Source organism: Mus caroli, chromosome 4 (genome assembly GCF_900094665.2).
Source record: "Mus caroli chromosome 4, CAROLI_EIJ_v1.1, whole genome shotgun sequence".
Lineage (NCBI taxonomy): Eukaryota > Metazoa > Chordata > Mammalia > Rodentia > Muridae > Mus > Mus caroli.
The window spans coordinates 57,362,622-57,385,901 of NC_034573.1; the positions used below are offsets into that span (position 1 = coordinate 57,362,622).

The 23,280-nt window shown below is 50.9% G+C and overlaps 1 protein-coding gene across 6 annotated transcripts in view; it reads left to right on the forward strand.

The window, feature by feature from the left end:
- Col27a1 (collagen type XXVII alpha 1 chain) overlaps positions 1-23,280 on the forward strand; it is a 119,720-nt gene that overhangs the window by 55,779 nt on the left and 40,661 nt on the right. For all 6 annotated transcript variants that reach the window (XM_029476283.1, XM_021159800.2, XM_029476282.1 and 3 more), the window contains exons 15-27: positions 1,953-2,006; positions 2,498-2,542; positions 5,415-5,468; positions 6,652-6,705; positions 7,330-7,383; positions 10,582-10,635; positions 10,765-10,818; positions 12,199-12,243; positions 13,452-13,505; positions 16,152-16,196; positions 21,152-21,205; positions 22,763-22,816; positions 23,032-23,085. In XM_029476283.1, the coding sequence (XP_029332143.1) occupies positions 1,953-2,006; positions 2,498-2,542; positions 5,415-5,468; positions 6,652-6,705; positions 7,330-7,383; positions 10,582-10,635; positions 10,765-10,818; positions 12,199-12,243; positions 13,452-13,505; positions 16,152-16,196; positions 21,152-21,205; positions 22,763-22,816; positions 23,032-23,085 (675 nt within the window). The remainder of the gene's footprint in view (positions 1-1,952; positions 2,007-2,497; positions 2,543-5,414; positions 5,469-6,651; positions 6,706-7,329; positions 7,384-10,581; positions 10,636-10,764; positions 10,819-12,198; positions 12,244-13,451; positions 13,506-16,151; positions 16,197-21,151; positions 21,206-22,762; positions 22,817-23,031; positions 23,086-23,280) is intronic.

Here is a 23,280-nt window from a genome sequence, read left to right on the forward strand (position 1 = left end):
CCTTTCCTGAGTTCCCACAGCTGCCGTCTTCTGCATGTAGGGTTCTTTTGCCACAACTATTCCCCCTTGGCGTGATCTATGCCAGGCTCCTTCCCCAACACCCACAGAGCCTTTGGATGTCCCTCACATTCATCATCCAACCTGTGTGAGTCTCTGGTCCCCTCACAAGCTGCTTTTAGGTTAGTCTGCAGAAGGAGAAGCCAACCTGAGTTCCTGGCCTAGGGAGGAGCCACCTCTTACAGAGTCTGCTCTGGCCACCAAACCAAGGGGACCATGGTCATCTCTCCCCTTCTTTCAGAACTGGATATGCTGTAGCACCAGCCTCTTGGACTCTTGATCTCTTCTCTGGTGTGTGAGCCATGACAGAAAAAGTGATCTGCCAGAGTTGTGAGAAGCAACTGAGTGGAGGAGAGCCGAGGACTCTTGCTCAGTGCCCTGCGGTGCTCCTTTTGGGTCATGGCTGTCCGGGTTAGATGGAAGTGTTCTTTTTCCTGATGGACCAGTTCCTTGATGGGCACTGGAAGCAAGATTCTCGGTGACTGCAGAGGCTCAGCAGGGAGGGTTGAACCCAGCCAAGCGGGGACTGAAGTCCTGGTGTCCTGTGGTTACCTTGATTCCACAGGCAGCCAGGGCTAGTCTCTGTGTTCCTGGGCATGTCTAGTCTGAGAGCTCCTCCTCACTACCCTCCAGATCCTCCAACCTTCCTGCAGCTCCCCCTTGGCATTCTCCTCTATTGGGATTCTCTTCTCACCCCAGGGTGTGAGAAGCTCCAACAGGAGCTTGAGGTCAAATTCTATAGCCTGGATTCCCAGGGCTGACCCTTGTGCCCCAACCTCAAAGCCTTTGCCACAGTGCCCAAAGAGCCTGAATCAGGGCCATTGGGAACTGAAGCCAAGAGAGGTCAAGTTCATTGATTGAGGCCACAGAGCAGGCTCTTAGGTCAGTGAAGGAAGATGAACTAGCTGAGAAGAACAGCTCTAACCCTGGAACAACTCCATGCTACTGTCATGTTTGGGGGTGGCTGTGAGACAAAGAGTAGAGTGACATTTGTGAGGAAGGACTGGGCCCCACTTCCGGCTAAGCCTAGATCCCCTGACCTTAGCACCTTTGAGTCCGGGTCTGTGTTACTCTGTCTTATTTACTATGGGATTTTAGTGGTCCCTGACTGTTCGATGGCAATGATCTCTTTTAAGTCGTGACAATGCACACTGCCCCAGACACTCCATCCTCTCACCTGCTAAGTCACCTACTCCTTGGAACAGTGCTACAACTCAGTGTTGTCACTCTCCCTGTCCCATGCTAGTAAGCAGCAGAGGGACAAGTTGACTGGCTTAGGAAATGTCCCACCAGCCATCTGGAGCCCCTGTGGAAAACACCCTTGAGGTCACTAAGCCTCCCAGGCCCAGGAATCCTGTTATTCCTGGCCCAAAGCTGGATCCCCAATCTGTAGTGCAAGAGTCTCTCTCAACATCTTGGAGACCATAAACCATACAGAGCACCCCAATTGCCTCCTGTCAGTGCTGTCAGGCAAAGAGCTCATCAGCTGCCCTGTGGAGCAGGAAGTGTTTTTTGTCCCTTATCCCAAAGAATCAACCTGCAGGTAGCTCTTCTAGCAGCCCTCGCTCAAGCAGAAAATACTTGTCCCCAGTTTTCAGACGAGACCAATGTCCAAAGTAGTTAAGAGGGAGTCCTTTTGTTGTGGACAGAAGTCTTGATATCTGATGAGAAGTCAGGGAGAGGTGGGACGGCTCAGGAGGTCTGGCCAAGCTCAGGGATTGTAGCTGGCTCTGAGTCCAGAGGAAGCCATCAGTGCAGAATACTTCTAATTCCAAGATCAGCCCTAGGGTGTGAACTGCATCTTCAGTCCAGCCCCCTGGACCCTGGGGATCCTCCCTCACAGATCTGCCCCCAGGGCCACCTCTCATGATGTCTTCTTCTATGTCCATTCCTAGGGTGACACAGGAGCACTGGGCCCAGTTGGCTACCCAGGACCGAAAGGCATGAAGGTGAGTTAAATGAGGTCTTTCTGAGTTCAACCCCTACCCCAACAGGGAGCCCCAGATGGAAGTCACTGGGAGAGAATCTGGGAGAGGCTGGCTGGGAGCTTAGTCCTTTGGCTGGAGACCTAGCTAGCATCTGTATGTCATTTAGACCAGACATCTTTATTGTACACCAAGTCCACAAGCTGATCAGGAGGCCAATGTGGTTCTGGGATGTAGGACTCTGGGCCAGAGATGCAGAAACTCCCATAGCAAGTGATGAGCATGGTTCCCACAAGTGGGAGAGACTTGCCAACGACAGCCCGTGCCATCACCATCAGCCTTTCCTGCTCTGGGATTGGTTCAGGGATGAGGGTCACTGCAGCTTCTCTTGCCCTGTGAGGTGGCCATCACTATCCCCTTTGCTCATAAGAACACAGAGACTCAGGGTAGGCACCCAGCTCGGGATCTGGAAGCATATCAGTTTCTGACTTCTGTGGCCTTGACTTGTCTTGCAGGGACTGATGGGCGGCGTGGGGGAGCCCGGACTGAAAGGTGATAAGGTGATCGGAACTCTCCCTTACTGCCCGTGGGTTATCCGAGTGCCACTCCCCTGGGATCCCTCACTGCTAGGCTCCTCTGCCTCCTACTGTGTCTTCCCTCCTCAGTCCTCTGCACCTACCATTCTGGCTTCTTTTGGTTTCTTGGTGTATGAGGCTCATGGGGACAGATGTGGAGGCCTGATGGTTAAGGTAGAAAAGACAAGAGGGGCAAGGGTCTACGGGAAGCCAAGGCTGACCTCTGAATCTCAAATGCAGAGCACAACAGCAGGAGTCACAGCCTCAGACCGTGGGGGTTGGAGACCTCAGAGGGCCAGCCCACACAGGTATCCCTGTGTGGCTTTGAGAGTTCAGCCCTAGAGAGTCCAGCACCCAGACTGAAACTCTCTGGGAACTCAGGTCAGCATCCAGGCACCACTTTCCCCACTGGCCCTGGGAAGACCACTCCTAGGTCTAGCCACTGAACTTCCATTGTCTCAGCCCTGGGCCAAACCTTTTTGGAAGGGGGAGGTGAGTCCCAAGGCCCAGAGACAGGTATTACCTAGCCTGGATCACACAGCATCAGAATGACAGATCGATAACTGAGAAATATAGGAGTGCTCTGCCCTGTGCTGGCATCTCTTCCCTTCCCATCAGTTTCTATGTTAGTCTGAAATGCCAAAGAGTGTGGCATGTTTAGGGGCAGCACTCTGAGAATCCACAGGGAATGGCCTCCCTGCTCGACGCCTCCTCACCTGGGCTCCTGCACCTGGGTCAGATGGCTGAGCCCTTGTGTCCTCTGGAGGCACGTGGGTCCCCGGAGAGTTTCACACCTGAACAGAATGGAAGTAGTAAGGTCAGAGTGGGCGAGTCTATGAGAGGTCACTTACTCTAGAGCCTACTAGAGGTGACAACTGTGGAAACTGAGACTCAGAGAAGGGGAGATATTGATCAAATATCAATCAGATGATCAGAGCTGATCCAAATCCCTGGGGTCTTAGGAAATGGAATTTCCCAGTGCCCATCCCACAAAATAGGAGTCAGATGGTTTTTATTCAGTCCCCCTCAGGCAGCTGGCGAGATTGGGTGCTAACTTAAGCTCTTTCTATACCTGTTGCTACCTCTCTGTCTTCTCCCATCATGCATAAGCCTATGTTGTGGCCCTTCTAAGCTGGTGCCTGGTATGGCCTTTCCACCCCTCTTTCTTCTCTGGACGTGAAAGGCTTGTGGGGGTGATGGGGCTTCCTGACACCTGTCTGCTCTAATACCTGAGACAGCAGCTCTGTGGAATAGCTGAAGCCCTGACCAAGGAGAGAGGGCATGAGTAGATGATGTCACAGCACAGGACTTTGCAGGGCTGTCTGCCAGTGTGCTGAGCTAGGATGCATGGAAATGACCATGGTGCTATCACATCCCTGTCACAGCGACTGGCACCACCAGGGGCACTTCCAGTGTTTAGCTCTGGAACACACAAAAGGAAGAAGAAGTCATTGGAGGCTGTTTTGGATGGTAGAGAGGGGAGAAGCTGTCCTACCCTTTGGCTAAGTCAGGGTCTCTGGCTTAGGCTCTGGAGGCCACATACAAGCTGCCTCTACCTCCCAGGACCACAGAGCTGCCATTCATCCCTGTATTCTTCTCATTTTGACTTTCCATGACCCCACCTGGCCATAAGCCAGGCAAGGCATACCCTGGAGTGAACTCCTGCTCAGCCTGTCTGTCTGGATCATGTCTTGGTTTTCTCAGTGACTTTTTTTTTCAAGACAGGGTTTTTCTGTGTAGCCCTGGCTGCCCTGGAACTCACTCTGTAGACCAGGCTGCCCTCAAACTCAGAGATCCTCCTGCCTCTGCCTCCCAAGTGCTGGGATTAGAGGTGTGCACCACCACTGCCCAGCTCTCAGTGACTTTTAAACTTTCCTTCTCCATATTTTAATATCTGCAGCCCTTCTTTTCACATCACATCACACACACACACACACACACACAGAGAGAGAGAGAGAGAGAGAGAGAGAGAGAGAGAGAGAGAGAGGAATATGAATACCTCCCCAAACTCTATGACCTTGTACAAGATTTTCCAAATAGAAAAAAAGAAAAACAAAACAATTTAAAAAGAAACTCTCTTCAATTCCAATTTTGTTCTGATGATGGAGTTGTGTGCCATGTCACCTTGGTCTGAGATTTCAACTTCCTCCTGCTGCTGGGGCTTCCTAGGGCCTCAATGAGCAGACCTAATGGGCTACTGGGAAGAGCTCTCAGATGGTTCCAGTCCTAAATCGAGGCGCCTTTCCATCTGGCCTGAGAACAGTTTACTTACCAGAACTGGACCAGGAGGGAGCCGAGGAGGTCTCCCACTGCCAGTCCTGTCACCAAACATTCCCAATCCATCTTAGAAGGGACCCACCCAGAGTTCAGTCAGGGCCCGTTTGATTCTCATTGCACACAGTCTTAAGAAGCCAGCTCTCTGATGCCTCCCACGATCGCTGATTAAGCATTTAATTAGAAGCCGGCTGCTTGTACGGAAGGAAGACATGACAACTCACAGCAGGCAGTGCCTGGGCTGTCGTCCCTGTAGCTTTCACCCTTTCGTGCTGACATCAACTGCTGCTCAGGAGGCAGAAGGATGAAGAAATTCGTCCTACGAGAAAGCCAGTGTTCTCCATGAAAGGGCCAGGGGGCCTTGCAGTGCTCTGAGCAGCTGTGAAGTGGGAGGGATCCCCTCACTCTGGGCCTCCTTACCCTACCTAAGGGGTGGGTCCTTGACCCCTTTAGAGCCAAGGCTGCTGCTGGCCACAAGAGCAGCCTCCATGAGGCTCCATGGGGTCCTCTATTCGGGGGCGAGGGGGGAAGCTTGCAAGTTGCTGGCTCTCTCCTTATGATCTCTTCGCTGGTGTGTACTCAGGGTGAACAAGGGGTGCCAGGTGTGTCGGGAGATCCTGGCTTCCAAGGAGACAAGGTAATTGTTATCTGCTGCCTCCATCCCTACCTCTGCCTGAATACCTCGGGGCCTGTCTGTCAGGTGGCATTTCCCATCTACCCACCCATCACTTCTCCTTGGACCTCATAGTGGCCTCTGGACATCTCTCCAAGTCCCTGCCACCTATCCCAGTCTGTCTTTCCTCACTGCCCCCAGACTGTCCTTTTGAGGCCACATCTTTGTTCTGCTCATACACCGCTGGTGGTTCCCAGCTGTTCTTAGGGACAAGTCCTGGTGCTCCACCCAGTGGCACAGAATCCAGGTCTCGACCTCTCTGTCACTCTGCTATTTTTCCTCCCCCGTGGCTGTGTTCCGGATCCACTAAACTGTCCTGAGAACCTTGGACTCTTTGAACACTGCTTTTCCTTTTGACAGAGCCCCTGGCCTCTGCCCCACTCTGATCAGACACCGTTTCCCCCCTCTACTTTCTCAGACATCTTTCTCTGATGTCCTGGGCAGATGTCTGCCTCTCACTCAGAGTACTCTTTCTCCCTAGTCTGGGGACCTGTGCTTAGCCTCCTGCAGACTGAATTCCTTGCGGAACAGGGTGCTAGACTGCCTGATAGCTCTGCTGGGGTCCCGCACTCAGCAGTGAAAATTAAGGACAAGTTGGCCAGAGGGAGGGGAGGAAGGAGGAAGGGACTAGCTGTGCTGACAGAAGGAACAACGGATGAACCATAGTGCCCTTGATCTCCAGAGGCCAGCTGTGGCCTGCTGAGAATGGCTCCTCTCCCTGGGTTATACCATGTGGCCACATCTGGGCCTCTCCCAACTGGCCCACCAAGCCCAAATGTTGACTAACCCCAGTCCCTTCCTCCCAGGCAGCTTGTCCTGACCCAGCCAGTGTCCATGTGTGCATTAGAACATGCAGGCCTGGCTGTTCTTCTCTTGGGCTCTGGTCTCATGTAGCCTGAAGGGCACTGCAGGACTAATATAGACTAAGATTCCTTGGGTCCTGTACTTAGGCCAAGGCAGCTCCCAATCCTGGTACCCAGGCCTTGGGATGCAGGCAAGTATGAGCTCAGCCCAAGCCTGCAGTGGAAGAGGGAGGCCCTTGTCCTTCCCGACGATCTCATTTCTAGGCCTGGGCTGGCAGGAGGATGCTTCATGTGTTCTTGGCATGGTTGCCCTCAGATAACCTAGTTTGCTTTCTCTTTCACAGGGGAGTCATGGCTTGCCAGGGCTCCCAGGTGGCCGGGGAAAGCCAGGGCCTCTGGTAAGTTCTTCTTCCTCATCCTTCCACCTTGCTGTAGCTTCAGGATATTGGGGCCAGTACCCCTCCATCTGCTCATGGGTCATGGCTGGGGGTACACCCAATCCAAGACTTCCCTTTGCCTTCTAGTAGACCTGGACTGAGCATAATGAGGCACACATGGCCCAGGGTCAATTTCCTAGATAGAGTTTTTGAAACTGAGGGGCAGGAGTCACACTGGGTGCTGGACAGGCCCCAGGCCCAGCACAACAATGGACTCCAATTGGAACCAAACTCTACATGTCTGTGAACAATGCTGATGTCATCAATTCCATGTCACCAAGCCACGCCTTTTTTTTTTTATTTTGTCACTCTCTTTGCATGCATGCTGTCCACACTCAAGGGCCGGGAAGGCTAGTTCCATTTCTTAATGTAGAAGTTCAGATTCTGAAGGCTGAAATGACTTCCTGGGTCTCCTGGGTGGGATGCAAAGCAGAAAACATTGCAGCACCTGCTTCTTTTAGCCAGCTAAGCAGCATCGCCCGTGTAGTTCTAGAACACATCAACTGCCTTCAGCCTAGAATGGGATATTTGTGAAGGGAGGACCCATCCCATCCTGTATGTGTAGTGATTCTGTGTCTTCCACAGGGAAAAGCTGGAGACAAAGGCTCACTTGGGTTTCCTGGACCTCCTGGACCTGAGGTATGTGATTCTGGTCTGTCTCTCTGTCTCTCTCTGTCTCTTTCTGTGTGCCTCTTTTTCTCTGTCTTTCTCTGTGTGTCTCTGTCTCTTTCTCTCTGTGTCTCTGTGTATCTGTCTCTGTCTCTCTGTCTCTGCCTCTCTGTGCCTCTCTGTCTCTTTGTGCCTTTCTGTCTCTCACTCTGTCTCTCTGTCTCTGTATCTGTCTCTCTCTCTCCATCTGACTAGGGCTCTTAGTGTTGTGCCCAGAGATGATGAATGAAATGGTATGGATCACACATAAAATGAGAGATAAGGCCAAGGCTAGAAATGAGCTCAGTTGTACATGGTAAGATCCCAGCACTTGGATGGGAGTGGAGGCAGGAGGATGGTTGAAAGCTCAAGATCAGCCTAACTTATGTAGCTAGACTCTATCTCAAAAACCAAAAGGAAAACAAAGAGAAGGTCACAGGTGAGTTCTCTGCTTTCCTCCCCCCCCCCTCAGCTTGTCCTGCCTCACCCAGGGGCTCCCCAAGCTAACCTCAGAGTCCTTCCCCAGTGGTGGCTAATGTGACACTTGTGGTTCTGATTGAGCCATCACCAAAGCCCTCAAGGGCTGCTGTCCACCCAATCTGGGAGCTTCAGGTCTATTTGTCGGGGCCTCCTCTGAACCTTTCTGATCTGACTACTCTTTGGGGCTCAGTCCTCCTGGACATGGTAAGGAGGGATGGGAGCTGCTGAATCTGGGTTAGCTGGAGAATATGAGACAAAAAAAAGGTAATGCTAGTTAAGTGTGGGGCAGCCTGGAGAACATCTGGCAGCATCTGACCCATGTGGTCATGAATATCTCAAGCCTTGTCCTAGATGCCAAGTGGGTGCTCACCCTGGCTCTGCTAACCTGCTCCCCTCTAACAGCAGTATGCTACCCCAACCAGGGCTTCTGTCTAGCTCAGGCTTGTTGACGCCTAGTCCCCAGCCAGGGCTCCCATCCGTCATCCAGAGCTCCCTGGCCTCGGGACCTTGTTCCTCCATGAGATCCCTGCAGCCAAGGGAAGAGCCTGGCCTTACGGGCTCTCCCAAGCTTTCCAAAGATCACTCATAGTCTTCCCCGATGGATGAGGGCGTGCTTCCTAAAAACCACGATCTGACTCTCCACTGTGTTGACTTTGGCCAGTACACAGCCCTATCTTTAGACAAATGAACTTGGCTTCGCCTCCATCTGCTGCTCACTGTGGAAAGACTCCTGAGTCTGGGTTTCCTGGCAGCCTAGCCAGTGAAGGAGGAACGCTCACTCCTGAACATGGACTAATGAGGCTCTTCATGGGCCAGGAGCTAGGGGAGAGAACTTGCCATACAAGGCAGGGGTGGGGGTGGGGGGTGGAACAGGAGAGTTCTGCCTCTGTTTACGGGTGGGAAAAAACAAGGCTGGAGGCCCAGGTGGATAGACTTAGGGTCGCTGTTCAGTAGCAATTCAGCTTGACTCTGGCTCTCGGGATCTCTCTGGGGTCTTTCTGGCCTACCTTTGTGCTGCTTTGATTGGCTGACTCCATTGCTAGGAGTGGGTCTGGATGGTGGGAGGCAGAACCATGGGTGTGCTGGTGTCTTTACTGGCTAGCACCTGGCCCTCAGGACCAGGGAGGGAGCCTCTGCTCATAGCCTCCTGACTGCATGGCTCCTTTATTTAACATCAGAACTTAATTCAGCATCCTGGCTGCTCTGTTCCCAGAGGAGAAGGTGACCCAAGGCAGGGATGGTTTCCTAGCTTAAGAGACCAAGCTCTTGCGGATGCAAGTCTGTATGGAGTACTAATTGTGAGGTGCCCATCTATGCACTTGGCTTCCATCATTTATTTCAACCTTAGCACAGCCCAGTGAGGTGTTTGATCTACTAACTACTCTATAGGCTAAAGCCCAGAGAGGCTGAGTAACTTGCCCCTCACACAAGGAGTGAATAACAGGGCAGGATTTTGGTTACATTTGGAAGAAACTTCAGCTTCAATGTGCCAGCTCCAAATTCAGGACTGTTTGCCTAGTGTGGTGGCAGACACCATTAATCCCAGCTCTCAGGAGGCAGAAGGAGGTAGATCTCTTGTGAGTTCAGGATCAGCCTGGTCTACATAGCAAATTCCAAGTTACCCTGGGCTACATAGTGAGACTATCTAAAGAAAAAGAATGTTCAGGACCATTTTGAGACTTTGCTGGGGGTGGGGTGAGACAAAAGGATTTTTAACAGAAATTAGTAGTAAAAGGTTAAAGGGAAGAAGAGAAGACCAACCTCAGAAGGCAAAGTGGAGGGGAGCATTTTAGTCATGGAGAGTCATGTGGCAGGCGGGGTGTGTGTGTGTGTGTGTGTGCTTGATTTCTAGCTGCCCTAGGCTAATGGGTTTCTAGGCTGGATTAACAGAGGTATTTCACATAAAACATGGAGAGGGATGTTTCCATACTGGCTCAGGGAAACTGGCCCACTAGAGACAGCCAGGCCATACGGCACTTTGCCCTGGCTAGCAGCTATGGTAGAAACAAGCCTCTGGGATGGGAAACGGGTCCCCAGGAGAGGCACCAGAGTATGTAGGGGAACTGTCTACTGCATGGTCACCTGTGGGGATAGGCCCCTTAAGGTCAGGACAGGGGTGTGTCCCAGAGTCAAGCACTCTGAGCAGGGGATCTTAGGAATTCTAGCTTCTGATAGGAGGAGCCATGCTAAAGGACATTAGCACTTACCTCTGCACAGCCAATGTGGCAAGTCTTGGCCCAAAGGATGAATGTGGCTCACGGGTAAGGCTTTTCAGGCAGGGCAGTTGACTCAGGGCTCAGTGTCCCCAGAACATGGGACTCTGTTCTCTGACACAGATGACCATCTGTGACAGCCTGATGTGTTTCTGTATCTCTGTTGCCCCACCTCTCTCTCAACAAGTCTCATGCAGGAAAGCTGTCTTTGAACTTGATATGTCACTAAGGATGACCTACAACTCTTTACCGTCCTGTCTCTGCCTCCTCCTCACAATGCTAAGATTAAAGACACCAAGGGTCACCACACTCAGTGCATTTTGCATTTTCTCAGCCACTCTGAAAAGTCAGGCCTGCAGAGGAAGGGGATCAAATAGCTGACCTACCCCAGGTCACACAAGAGTAGTGGTAGGGGTGGACACCAGTGGGGTGGGGGCTTGTTCTGAGCACCTGCCAACCAGAGGCCCAGGTGACCTGGCTTTCTGCTTCCCCACAGGGTTTCCCAGGAGACATTGGCCCTCCAGGGGACAATGGCCCTGAAGGCATGAAGGTGAGTCCTCTCCCACCTAAGGTCCTTAGCTGAAGAAGCCCCAGGGCCCAAGGTGGCTGCATCACTGGTGTCCTGTCAACCTGATGTGGAGGTAACTACCTCTGAGACCATTTCTGTTCTCTTTCCCAGGGTAAGCCTGGAGCCCGAGGCCTGCCTGGACCTCCTGGGCAGCTGGGGCCTGAGGTAAGATGGCCCTGTCCCCTCCTGTCCCTCTTTGTCTTCTCTAGCCTATCCCAGCACCTAGCTGGCTCTGTCCAGGGTACCAAAGCCATGATTGGGGGCAGGGCCACTTGAGATTCATCACCAGAGAATCTATCTGTTCCCTTACAACCCTGCCTGTGACTCTTCTCTGACCTGATGGGACAAGCGACTTTCCTTCCACACATAGCACAGTATCAGTCTCAAAGTGAGAGAATAGGAAATGTTGGATTCCTTTCATAAGTGGGTCCTTGGAGATCCAGGGAAGGAAGTGACTGCCAGGCCCCGTGTTAGCAGGCAGGGCCTTTACTAGAACCTAGATGTGCATCAGCCCGGAGTCTATGCTCAGATCCTGTGCTAGTCTCACAGATGCTCCTGGGGACCACTAGGGCATCATGGAAATGCCATGCCTTACCAGGCTGGCATGTCAGTAGAGTTCACCTGCATCTAGTCAGGAGGAGCAGGCCTCAGACCTATTGAGCCTCCCACAGGGAGCCTGGCTTTTGCTTGTACATGTAGCCCTGAGCCTTGCTTGGCATTGTGATGCACAGCCATGGGAGAATGAGCAACCACAAGCAGGCCTTTGCTGATGCGAGTCTTTCTCTGAGCTGGGTGTGGGTCTGGCAGAGTCCCAGTACTGGCTCTTCAAGTCACTGCGTGGGACTGCTTTCCTGGAAGCTGCAGATACTTGCTGCAGGGGTTGCTTAAAGGGGCTTGTGGTCAGGCCCCGGATGCCAGAAGGATCAAGCTGGAGACTGTTGTAACCTTTGGAGGGCTGGAGAGTCATGGCCAGGAACGGGAATGGAAGGAAGCGAGGGAGGTGAAAGTTTCAGCGGAGGCCTCTCTGCCTGTGCTTACATAGCTGCCCAGGAAAACCCTTACTGAGCCAGGCTCTGGGCTTATGGGGCCACTCACTCCTTCATACATTCACCAGGACACTGTGCCTTCCTGAGTGCTGTGTGCAGGGTGGTGTGGCATCGTTAAAGCAAGATGTCACCCAACCTCTAGGACTCAGCTGAAGCCTATCATCAAGGATTCAGTGAGAGGAAACTGAGGCATACACCAGGGCTATGTCTGCTATGGAGTTCAGAGCAGAACTCAGAACCAAATCTGTCTCTGAGCTGGAGCCTGAGATCTCATTCTTGAATAGCTTAGACACTGGGATTTGTGGTATGACCCTTAGATGGAGACTGATGGACACCTCCCAAACCTTGGGTCCAAGCTGTGAGCCAGGCTCTCCATCCCCCAGCAAGGACTCTACACACTGTGTGCTCTCCCTCCTTACAGCACGAGCTCTCCCAGGATCCCAAGTTAACTTTCCCCTTTGTCTTTCTTCTTTTCTTATGCCCCCCCCCCCACCTCTAGGGAGATGAAGGACCCATGGGGCCACCAGGAGTCCCAGGCTTGGAGGTGAGTGTTACTGGCCCGGAGGAGCTTCTTGGAGCTGCGCCAGTGGGCCTAGGCAGGGCAACCTTTGGCTGGTGGTCTGGAGAACAGCCAGCAGGGAGGCCCCTGGCCAGTCAAAGAACACAAGAAGTGGCCTAAGGAGGGAGACTGAAGGCGGGTGCCAATGGCCTTACCTGCCTCTTAGGTCTGTTGGATTCTATGTGACTGTTTCCTAGGGAATTCTTCCAGGAGCTGCCCACTTTGCTCAGTCTTATCCAAGAGGAACAGCAGATGCCAGCTTCTAGCCTGGGTCCTACAGCTAGGATGTAGGGTTGGCTACCAGAGCTGAGGTGGATATTCTCTCCCCAGCTTCCAGCTTTGCAGAACACCTACCTGCCCCACCTGCACCCCCCCACACCCAGCCATGGTGTTGACTGGCAGTCCCTCGGGCTTCTGATTTCAGTTTCTCTTTAACATTCAGAAATGATGGAGCACCCAAGAATCTTTGCTAGTGTGGGTTATATCTGATTGGTATGAATAATTAGAACAAACACACTCTAGGCATGCTTATTTATTCAGTGGAAGTTAATTATAAGTCTGTTCCTCATAAGCAGAATCTTGTCTTTTGTCTGAAATCACTATATTTTCTGAATCGGGACAAGCAAGTGGGACAAAATCAGCTCAGTGTTCCCATTTTTGCCAAGCTCTTTAATGTCACTCTGGTGAAGTCAGCTGGCTTCCTACTTCTGTGTCTGCATCAGTCTGTGATGGCGCCATGAGTCACAAAGTCTCTGAACAGTCCACTACATGCATCAGAGAGAGTGAGGAAGGCAGATGGCAGACACCCCAGGGCTACTGTGAAGCAGACTTTCCCACCTGGCTCTCCTAAAAGGGTCCTGGGGATAGCAGAGTTCTCTGACCATGTTTGGAAGACCACAAACAGGAAGTCTGAATTACCCTGAGCCCAGGTGCTCTGCCCAACCTCTTCCTTACCTCTCCCATAGAAAACAGGGGCCATTGTCCCTGTTTAGGACATATCAGTCCAGGGAACGAGGAAGCCATGCTGAGGCCACCTAGCTGGAGAGTATCTTTGAATTCCTTTGTCTGGATGCCTGGTGACACTGGATTTCTACATCGCTGTCCCCTCCATAATGTGCTAGATTCCTAAGATTCTCCAGGGTCCCTCAGCATTGTCCCTGGCAGCCCCCTTCATGTGTGTCTCTCTGTTGCAGGGTCAGCCTGGAAGGAAAGGGTTTCCTGGGAGGCCTGGTCTGGATGGCTCAAAGGTGAGGAGATTGAAGCATGTCTGGGGGTGGTGGCAGAGGAAGAGGTGGGTCATATAAAGCCTTGGACAAGCACAGAATCTCATGGCTAATGAAAAAGGAGGGAAAACCGTCGTCCTTATTCAATCCAGGGTAACAGAGGGAAAAGGAAGTAGACTACATGTCCAACAGTGGGGGGTGGGGGTGGGGGATTGTTCAAGTAACAGATACGGCAGACAATTGGGCAGGCTGTGAATGGGAGTGTGAGCTGGGGTGTCACCTGCCTTCCTCCTATACTGAGCAGGCAAGAGACTGACAGTGCTTAACCGGAGTAGATGGAGAATTCTGCTTTCTCCTCTGGGCCTCAGGATAGCCTCTGATGCATGATAAAGGTGCATTATGTCTATTAGTGGGCCTTATTTTAATGATCAAAATAAGTACTGATCCCAGTAAAGGAGTGGGCTACTTTTCTCATCTCAGCAACAAAATGCCTGATAGAAAACCGGTTAAGGGAACGTCTTAATTAGGGTCACTGTGCTGTAATGAAATGCCATAACCAAAAGCAAGTTGGAGAGGAAAGGGTTTAACTGACCTACACTTCCACATCACTGTTCATCACAGAAGGAAGTCAGGACAGGCACTCAAGTAGGACAGGAACCTGTAGGCAGGAGCTGATGAAGAGGCCCTAGAAGGGTGCTGCTAACAGGACTTCTCTTCATGCCTTGCTCAGCCTGTTTTCTTATGGAATCCAGGACACTACCAGCCCAGGGACAGTCCCACCCACAAGGTGCCAGACACTTCCTACCAATCAGTAGTTAATGAAATGCTCTAAAGACCTGCCTACAGCCTGGTCTTATGGAGGCATGTTCTCGACTGAGATTCCCTCCTCTCAGATAGCTATAGCATGTCGAGTTGACGTAAAACTAGCCAGCACAGGAAAGAAGAATCTATTTTGGCTGCCAGTTTAAGAAGGTACAGGTCACCGTGGCCGGAGAGGTGCAGTGGGGGTCATGGAGGCCACACTGTGTAACTGAGCCTCCTGGCATCTGGGCAGAGTGGGAAGCAGAAAGCAGGGGGTGGTGGCTGATGTGGAATATTAAGTCTCAATCTAAGGCTTGTATCCACCTCTGATCATTCAGTTCCCAGATAAAAGACACACAACTTTTATTATCTACAATAAGTTACACAACACTAGAGCTGGGCAGATATCTACCCTCTGTGCTATCAGAATCTACTTTCTTATCGATAACCTGGAGTTATTATTTTCCATGTTTCATCTGGGCTGCTCTTAACTCCAATTGGCCAGACCTCATGGCCAGTGCTTTCTTGACTCTTAACCCACGGTGACTTTCTCCTCTCTCCACCTTCTTCTCCCTCTCCTGGTCTCTTTCAACAGCAAGTCCGGGAACACCAAGGCCTGCCTATCTCAATTCTGCCCAACTCCAGGCTGTAGGTGTCTTTATTCATCAATCAGAAATAACTTGGGGGTGAGGTCTCACAGCATCACTTGGGTCTACCTGAGGATTCTCTTATCTCTGGGGCAACCAGGCCTTGGGGGCCCACACTTAGCATTACAATACATAGCAACAGACCAAACCTCAACAGGTGGCTGTCCCCTTTCTTCCTTTTATTCACTTGGGTGCCCAGCCCCTGAGACAGTGCTACCCATGGTCAGGATGAGTCTTCCTGTCTCAGTTAATCCTCCCTAGAAATACCAGCATAGACACACACATGTGTTTTGATGCCCATTTCAAATCCACTAAGGTTGATACCGAAGATTAACCATCATTTCCAAGGAAGGCCCTTTAAAGGGATCTGTGTTGGGCTCAGTCTATAAATACATTGGAAGAGGAGGATAGGAAACTGTTGGAGGATCCCTTGGACCCTGGTGATAACCTTCATCCAAGGGAGTGGATGGCCATGTGTCTGGCCTGACCCTACCAGCATTCCTGACACTTAGACTATGGCTTGGACACATGAGCTATGTTTTGTTTCTAAGCTCCTCTTCTTATGAGGCTGCATCCTGCCCTTTGAGTCTTGCCACAGTCCCTCAGATACCAGTTGGATTTCTCTGATTGGTAGATTCATCCCAGGACAATGTGTGTGTGTATGCTATGCCACCTATTGAATAATATCTGTTCATCAGAGACCTGGTAAAGTTATGCCAGGTCTCAAGAAGCTGGGAGGATGAACCCAGCTCAGAGACAAGACTCCTGAAAAATATCCTTGCTGGTGATGAAGCTTGGAAGGGAGGCTTAGTTTTCAATGATCTTTACCTGCAATTCCACGTTCTTCCTGAAGTGGGCAGCCTACATAGAAATGGCCTCAGTCAGGCTAACCAAGGTCCCAATTCTAGCCCTCCTTGTAGCTGGCTCTGTGACCTTACAGTCCTTTCCACCCTAACAAAGTTAATTAGGTTGCTTGGTGTCCGAAAGGAGTCAGGATGCTGGAGAATTCCATTACCCACTCAAAGGAAATGAGATTGTAGTGTTGGAAAAGTACTCTTTGGTTGCTGCTAACTGGCATCTTTAAGGCCAAAGTCTGGGGATTGTGGTTCTTGTTCATCATCACCAATGACATCTAAGACCACTTGGCCCTTGGCACTTCCTTGGGTGGTTTCATCATCCCACCCTATGACCTGACTTTTCTTCTATTTTTGTTCCTTTGCAGGGGGAACCAGGGGATCCTGGACGGCCAGGACCTGTGGGTGAACTGGTAAGTTAGTTATGGTGCCTATACAGTGGCTTCCCTGTGCTAAGTCTATTGCTAGGTAGTCACTCAGGCTGGAAACATTCCAGAGCCAGGCCTCTCACACACTGAATAATAAGGCTTGACTCTTTAATACAGTTTTTGATGCATTTGCTCAAATGGTTAGTGTGATTTCACCCACTAGAACTGAGGCTAAGTCAGAGTTCTCCAATTGTATATCAGACAATTGTATATCAGAAATTTACATTACAATTCATAACAGTAGCAAAATTATAGTTATGAAGAAGCCACAAAAAAATGTGTGGTTGAGGTCATCACACCATGAGGGGTCACAGCTAGGAAGGTTGAGAACTACTGCCTTATCCAGAGAAACAGTTCCATTCTTAAGAGGCTCAAAGTCCAAGCCTCCCTAAGTTGTAAAGAAACAACTCAAAACAGAGGCTCTGGGTATCTGGAAAGCAGGAACAAGGTCTGCAGAAGAAAGGTTGCCACATGTCAGTCAAAGAAAGTTTGAGGCTCCTCGCCTTCCTCTACCTGTTAGAGAAGCACTTTTGCTGCTGTGTGGATGGTCATCTTCAGGCCTCCCTCCAGGTCTCAGTGCCTCTTGCCAGCTTGGCTCAAGGAGGGCTCAGACATGGCGTTGGGTGATATTTTTCACTCCTCTAAATGAGGACCCTTGAGGAGTCTTGAAGAATACTACTGAGGACTCAGAAGAATTCAGTTTTACCCAGAAGTTCCATCAATGGCGTGAAACTCACATGGGACAGGCTTCCTTGAAAGGCCTGTGACATCTGTTGAGAGAGAGAGAGAGAGAGAGAGAGAGAGAGAGAGAGAGAGAGAGAGAGGAATTAAAACCAGGACAGGCCAACATGTTTGAAATCTTTCAGTGTCTTTTGAGCACATGCTGTGGGAAGCCGGGAGCTTGAGAGCTTGGGAGCTTGTCTCAGCCTAGATGTATTTCCTTACTGGAAAAGATCCAGCAAATTCAAGTTCATAGTTATGCTAATGGTTGGCCCTGGGGAAGCTGATACTTAAAACCTTGGGACTGTCAGGACACAGGGATTCTTGGGAGACACTTTCTCCAGAGCCCTGACCATTTCCTGTGCCTTAGATACCCGTGCCCAGCTGAGGAAGCCCATGGAACCTTCCTTTGAGTAGATTTAAGCAAATAACGTCAAAGTGGGGGACTCAAAGACAACCGGTTAAGCAGAAGCACATACAAAAGCTTGTCTAGATGTGGCATGCATATATCTACCTCTTGATTAATACCCTCAACAATGCTAGCTAACAGCGACTGCCATGTTAATGTGTAATACAGCTCTGAGATCAGTGTAGGAATGATTGTAGTGATGTATAACCAGGTGGAGAGTCACAAGTGTTAGATACTACTGGGGCTGGTTGCATATATGTTCGTACTTGGAGAAAGATGCAACATTTTAATAGGTAATGCATATAAAAATTGTAAGCTTGTCATTTCAAGTTCCCGGATTCCATCAAGTTCTGTACTCCATCCATAGAAACTTATCGGGAGCCTCCTGGTTTAGAAACTCTGAATTCTGGCCCACACTGGCAGTTTGTGTCACATACTTGGGAGGAAAAATGGGGTCAAAGTTATGCTCATAAGGGGCAGTGGCTGAGCTGGGCCTAAGAGGTATAGACACCCTGCCTGGGATGGCCCTGGCTCCCCAGGACAGCAGAGCCCCCAGCTAGCTGTGTGTCCAGAGGCAGTTACAAACTGTGACAGGAGGGAAGGCTGTCTGAGCTGAGCCTCAGCGCTGGCCCCTGCATCTGCTCTAAGGCATGGGAGGACACCAGTCTCTCTTCATGTGATCATAGCAAAGGGGTGGGTGTTTCCTGTTCCTGGCGGAACCACAGGCTCCCCAGGAAAGATCCCCCCAAGCTCACATTACAGGCCATGCTTGTAATCACAGGAATGGCTTCATTGACTGCTCACCCATGAGGTACTAGGCTCTACGCCAGGCACTAGACACAAGTGTCTGCGGTCCCTCCAACACTTCTGTGATGGGAGCTGTTATAACTCCCAGTTTGCAAATGAGGAAACCAAGGCCCTGAGAAATTAAGTAGCTTGTCTAAGGTCTCTTTGGCAGTAGCATACCTCAGAACTAACTGACTCTTCAGAGGCTCCGAGTCCGAGTTCCCCAGGTTCTACCCAGACAAAAATGGGAAATCTGTTGATTTTCCAGGACCCTTGCATTTATCTACCAATGAGCACGGACTGCTTGCCAGGCCCTGTCCTAGGTGCTGGGAATAAGGTGTGAGGCTTGCCTTTTTGGAGCCCTGTCCAAGGACAATGAGCACATCAACACCTACTGGGAGTGGTGGTCCAGCTGCAGTCTCACTCGCAGCTGTCTGATTCTCAGAAGCAAGACCCTCCTCCCTCCAGTGCCCAACAGAATGGTGTGAGGAGGGAGATGCCACCATATCTTGGCAGCTAGAGAGGAACAGGCTATGCCCCTGACTTTCAGAGATACTTCTCTGACCAACCTGTCAGAAGGAAGCCCTGTACACCCATGAGAGAGACTGCTCCCCTTCCATCTGACTTACTGCCAGTCCAACCCCCCCAAGGAAGGAACCCCATGGGGCTCTGGGGGACAGGGTGACAGGCACTTGCTGGATAGCTCATTCAGATCCCGGCTGGCTTTGTCTTGGAGATTTATGTCTTCTAGGTCCGGACAAATAATAAACATAAAGTAACCATGCAATTTCTTTCTCCAGGCCCATCAGGCAGGCTCCTTTCCACAAAGCCATATTTGTTCCCTTCTCTGACACCATTTAATTGTCTGACTACTTCCTGGTGGGGCATACTGGTGGTGTTTTAGTCATGTGCCCCTTTTAAAGCATCAGGGTCATGAACAGTCCAAAACATCAGGAGGTGCAGGGACTTTTATTGAGTTGCTAGTTCTGTAGGTGACATGTAGGTAGACCAATTAGTTCAGGGCCCATAAACCTGGAGTTTGAATAAAAGTGGCATAGTCAGACTGCCAAATGCAGGATTTGACATATAACAAGCCCTCCATACATGGAGCTATAGGTATTATATCACCTTAGAAAGACCCCAGTTTATTTGATTTATTGGTTGTTTGGTTTTGACTTTTGAGACAGGGACTCACTATGTAGCCCTCTGCCTGTCTTGGTACTTCGTATATAGCTCAGGCTAGACTCCAGACTGTGCTCCAGCTTCTGCTTTTCAAACATGTGAGTTATCATGCCCAGGTTTTGTTTAGTTGTTGGAAAAGTGAGTACCTGGCTCTCCTCCGTGACATATGATCCATGAGCCCATAGCTCACACTGTAGCTCCCACACATCACCTCTGAAAGAGTCTCTGGGCCAGAGACAGGCCAGGAGGCCATCCTGTGGGTGGTGGTGGTGCTGACCCACTCACATGCATATCGTTGGGGCCTACAGTGGAGAAAAGGTTCAAGAGGGCAGGGAGAGGCATTGTCTGAGTCCCTGCCTCCACCCACTTGGCTGCCACCAGGAGATACTCATGGCCCCTGGGAGCTTGCCACTTACAGCTGTCTGTGGAGGAGGAAAATGGGCTTTGTGTACTGAGCAGCACCCACCCCACTCCCCCAGCTCCCTGGCAGGTAGCCTGACTCTCCAGCTTAATTGGGCACTGGGCCTCTGGGTTCTTAAAAGCTCCAGGTCTCACCTCTCGTTGGTCAGAAGTGAGGGGCAGATCTCACAGGACAAACCCACCCACTCCTGTATGTCCTAATTTTCTGGGAAATGCTTGGCTGTACATTTGCAGTCCCCCAAAGCTTCTTTGGCCCTCCTGACCCACATAGGAGCCCTCTGAGTATGTGTCTCAACAGAGAGGAGGTGGGTTACAGCAAGAATTTGCTTTACCTCCGTGGGGACTCTTGGCTAATTACCTGCCCTAGGCATAGGCATGCTCAGGGTTGACGGCAGGGCCACTAAGAAAAGCCTCTGGAACCTGGAGACAAGTTGTCACACACAGATGAGTTAAAAAAAAAGAACCAAAGGAGGTGTGTGTGTGTGTGTGTGTGTGTGTGTGTGTGTGTTTGTGTATGGGATATGTATGTGCATATATGTGTCTATGTATATGCTGTGCATGTCTGTGTGTATCTCTGTGTGTGTATGTTTATGTGTATTTGTGTGTATGCCTGTCTCTTTGCATGTGTGTATGTGTCTTTGTACTCTGTGTATGTGTGTGTGTGTGTGTGTTTGTGTATGGGGTATGTATGTGCATATATGTGTCTATGTATATGCTGTGCATGTCTGTATGTATCTGTGTGTGTGTATGTTTATGTGTATTTGTGTGTATGCCTGTCTCTTTGCATGTGTGTATGTGTCTTTGTACTCTGTGTATGTGTGTGTGTGTGTAAGAGTGCCCATGTGTATCTGTGTGTGTGTGTCTGTCTGTCTGTGTGTTTATGTCTGTGTGTCTGAGAACATGAACCTTCAGCACAGGAAAGCCCTTCAGTAGAAACCTCCACTTCCTACATTCCACCCCCATCTCTGCTGCAGACTGTTAGTGTTTTTTCTGTTCCAGTCAACAAGTTTGTTTCTCTCTGAAAAAGCCCCAGAGCCCCCAAAGATGGAGACAGATGGCCTCTTCCCAGTTCACCCCCACTCCACACACACACACATACTCCAGTTCTCCAAATGTGTAGGGATCCCAGCCTGCTTCTGGCACGGGAAGAATGCTCAGCTCCCAGGGTTGCTGGCAGCAGCCCCACTGCTTGGCTCTCAAATCTGAACCATCTGGCAGTGTGCGAGGAGAGGGAGCCTGGAGGCTGTGCTAGTCCACGGCAGTTCCAGCCATAAGAGTCACTCGGCATGGACTGAGGAGGGATGGAGGGGGGGAATGAGGTGGTGGGATGACGGGTGGGCTGGGCCCCAGGAGAGGGAAAACCTTGAACACTCAGCATGCCCCCAGATTCACTCGTGTTTTTTCCCTGATGTGTCATTCCCAGGGGCTTATGGGATTCATTGGTCTTGTCGGAGAGCCTGGGATTGTTGGGGAGAAGGTAAGTGAGGGTGCTGGAGACAAGCCCTCAGAGCTTGAGCTTTATTTTATCAAGACAGGCAAAGGCCAGTGGGGCTGGGGGCTGCAGAAATTGCACCACCTCCCTCTGGTTCTGGCATCCATGTTCTCTAAGAGCCTATGTTCCTGTCTCTGTACCTCATGTCCTTGCATCCCAGAGCCCTTGTCTTCAACCATACCCATAATCAGACATTGGCATGGCCGCCAGTTGATGTGTGCACCCTGGGTTCTCACAGCTGCCAGCTGGCATCACCCAGCCTGGGTAGCAGTAGTTGGGTTATTCTTCAGTGGTCATTGCTTCAGGTTCCTCCATAGCTCCTGGAAGCTCTGTTCTAGAGGGAAGGTCAGTGAGATGCCAGCAGAAGGGGTGGCTTGCCCAAGACCAACTAGATTGTACGTGCCAGAGCTCGGATTTGAACCAGGCCCATCACTGAAGGCCAACAAAGCCAACTAAGCCCTTCGCCCAAGTAGTGATCTGTGGCTTCCCCTGTCTCTCTAGGGGCCTAGCAGGTTTGCAGACTCAAGCGCTTCATTCTTCCTCCATCCCCAGGTCCTCCCTATGCTCCTCCTCTGCTGCTAACTCTAACGCTATTTTAAAGTAGTTAACCACTCACCGAATGTTGTGAAGTTTGTACAGGAGAGCCTCGGGGGCTCTTACTCTATGCCCCTTAGTGCCAACAGCTTATGTGACCATCACACAGCATCAAAGTCAGGACTTCTATTACTCAAGTTTCTCATGTCCTTCCTCACCTGTGGATCCTTGCTTTGGGCAGCCCTCTTCCCAAGCCCATCCACCCATGTCCACTCTTCTTGAGTCACTTGCTGGGAGTCCTTTCATCACCAGGTGGTGACACCCCTGTGGCAGTGGCTAGCACGGCCTCCCTGTCCTGCCCTGCACCTGTCCCAGGATGCATGTTTTCTAGGGGTCCCAGCTATCTCCCCAACCCATTGGGTGTCTTGCATTGTAGGAATTGATCTGTTTCTTCTCCTCATGGAATATCTGGGGTCTGGTATGTGCTAATGTCAGCACGCAATGGGTGCTTAATTCATTTTTACATCAAGAGGAGAAATGGGCCTTATAGAAACAGAGGCAGGATGACTGTAGCCTTGCCTGCTGCCCTTGACTCCCTGGCCTATTTGAATTGCTCTAGAGGACATGAGTGATGTCTATCTGGTGTGCCATGGGGGAGAGAGTGCCATGAACAGAAAGAAAGACAGGTGGCTATAACTGCTTCTGTGTCAGCAAGCCCAGCCCAGGAGGTAGCAGGCCTAATGAGAACCATGTGATCTGGGCCAAGATCAAATGGGTGATGCAGTCATTATATATTTCATTGGGACCATCCTGGCCCAGGGACATTCTTTACATTACCCTGGGAGAGGATGCTGGGGTTTCCTGCCACTGAATTCACATTATTACAATGTGAATTATCTGGGGAGTAACTCCGGAGACCATTGTCAAATTATTGCCTCCCTTTGGGTCCCTTCCTCCCAGTCCCCCAGACCCAACCATGACCTATGTGCCTTGCTGTTTCCATCACAGGGAGACCGTGGAGTGATGGGACCCCCAGGTGCACCTGGACCCAAGGGGTCGATGGTAAGGAGTAAGTCTGCATCCTCTCCCCTCTCCTGGCATAGCCTCAGGTGGTAGTGCTGTTCCCTCCACACATCACATGCTTCAGACTGGATGCCTTGCTCTCTGCATCCCTGGCCTGGAGTGGCTTTTGACCACCTCACCCTGGCTTGGGGCTGAAGGAGAAAGGATATTGAACCTTCATCAGCTGACTCATCATTTCTCTTCCTCCTTGGCAGGGCCATCCTGGAACACCCGGTGGTATTGGGAACCCTGGAGAGCCTGGACCCTGGGTAAACAAATCTCTCATGTCTCCTAAGCAAAAACACATGGAGTCCAGACCTTAAGTCTCAGACCTGAGTGGACATCCAGCCCTGGTCCCAGGCTGGGTGCCCAGGCAGATACTACAGCATTCTCTGAGCCCACATTTTATTCAAGTGAAACCTGGAAAATGTTGAGACAATAGTAACTGAACCATAGGCTGAATG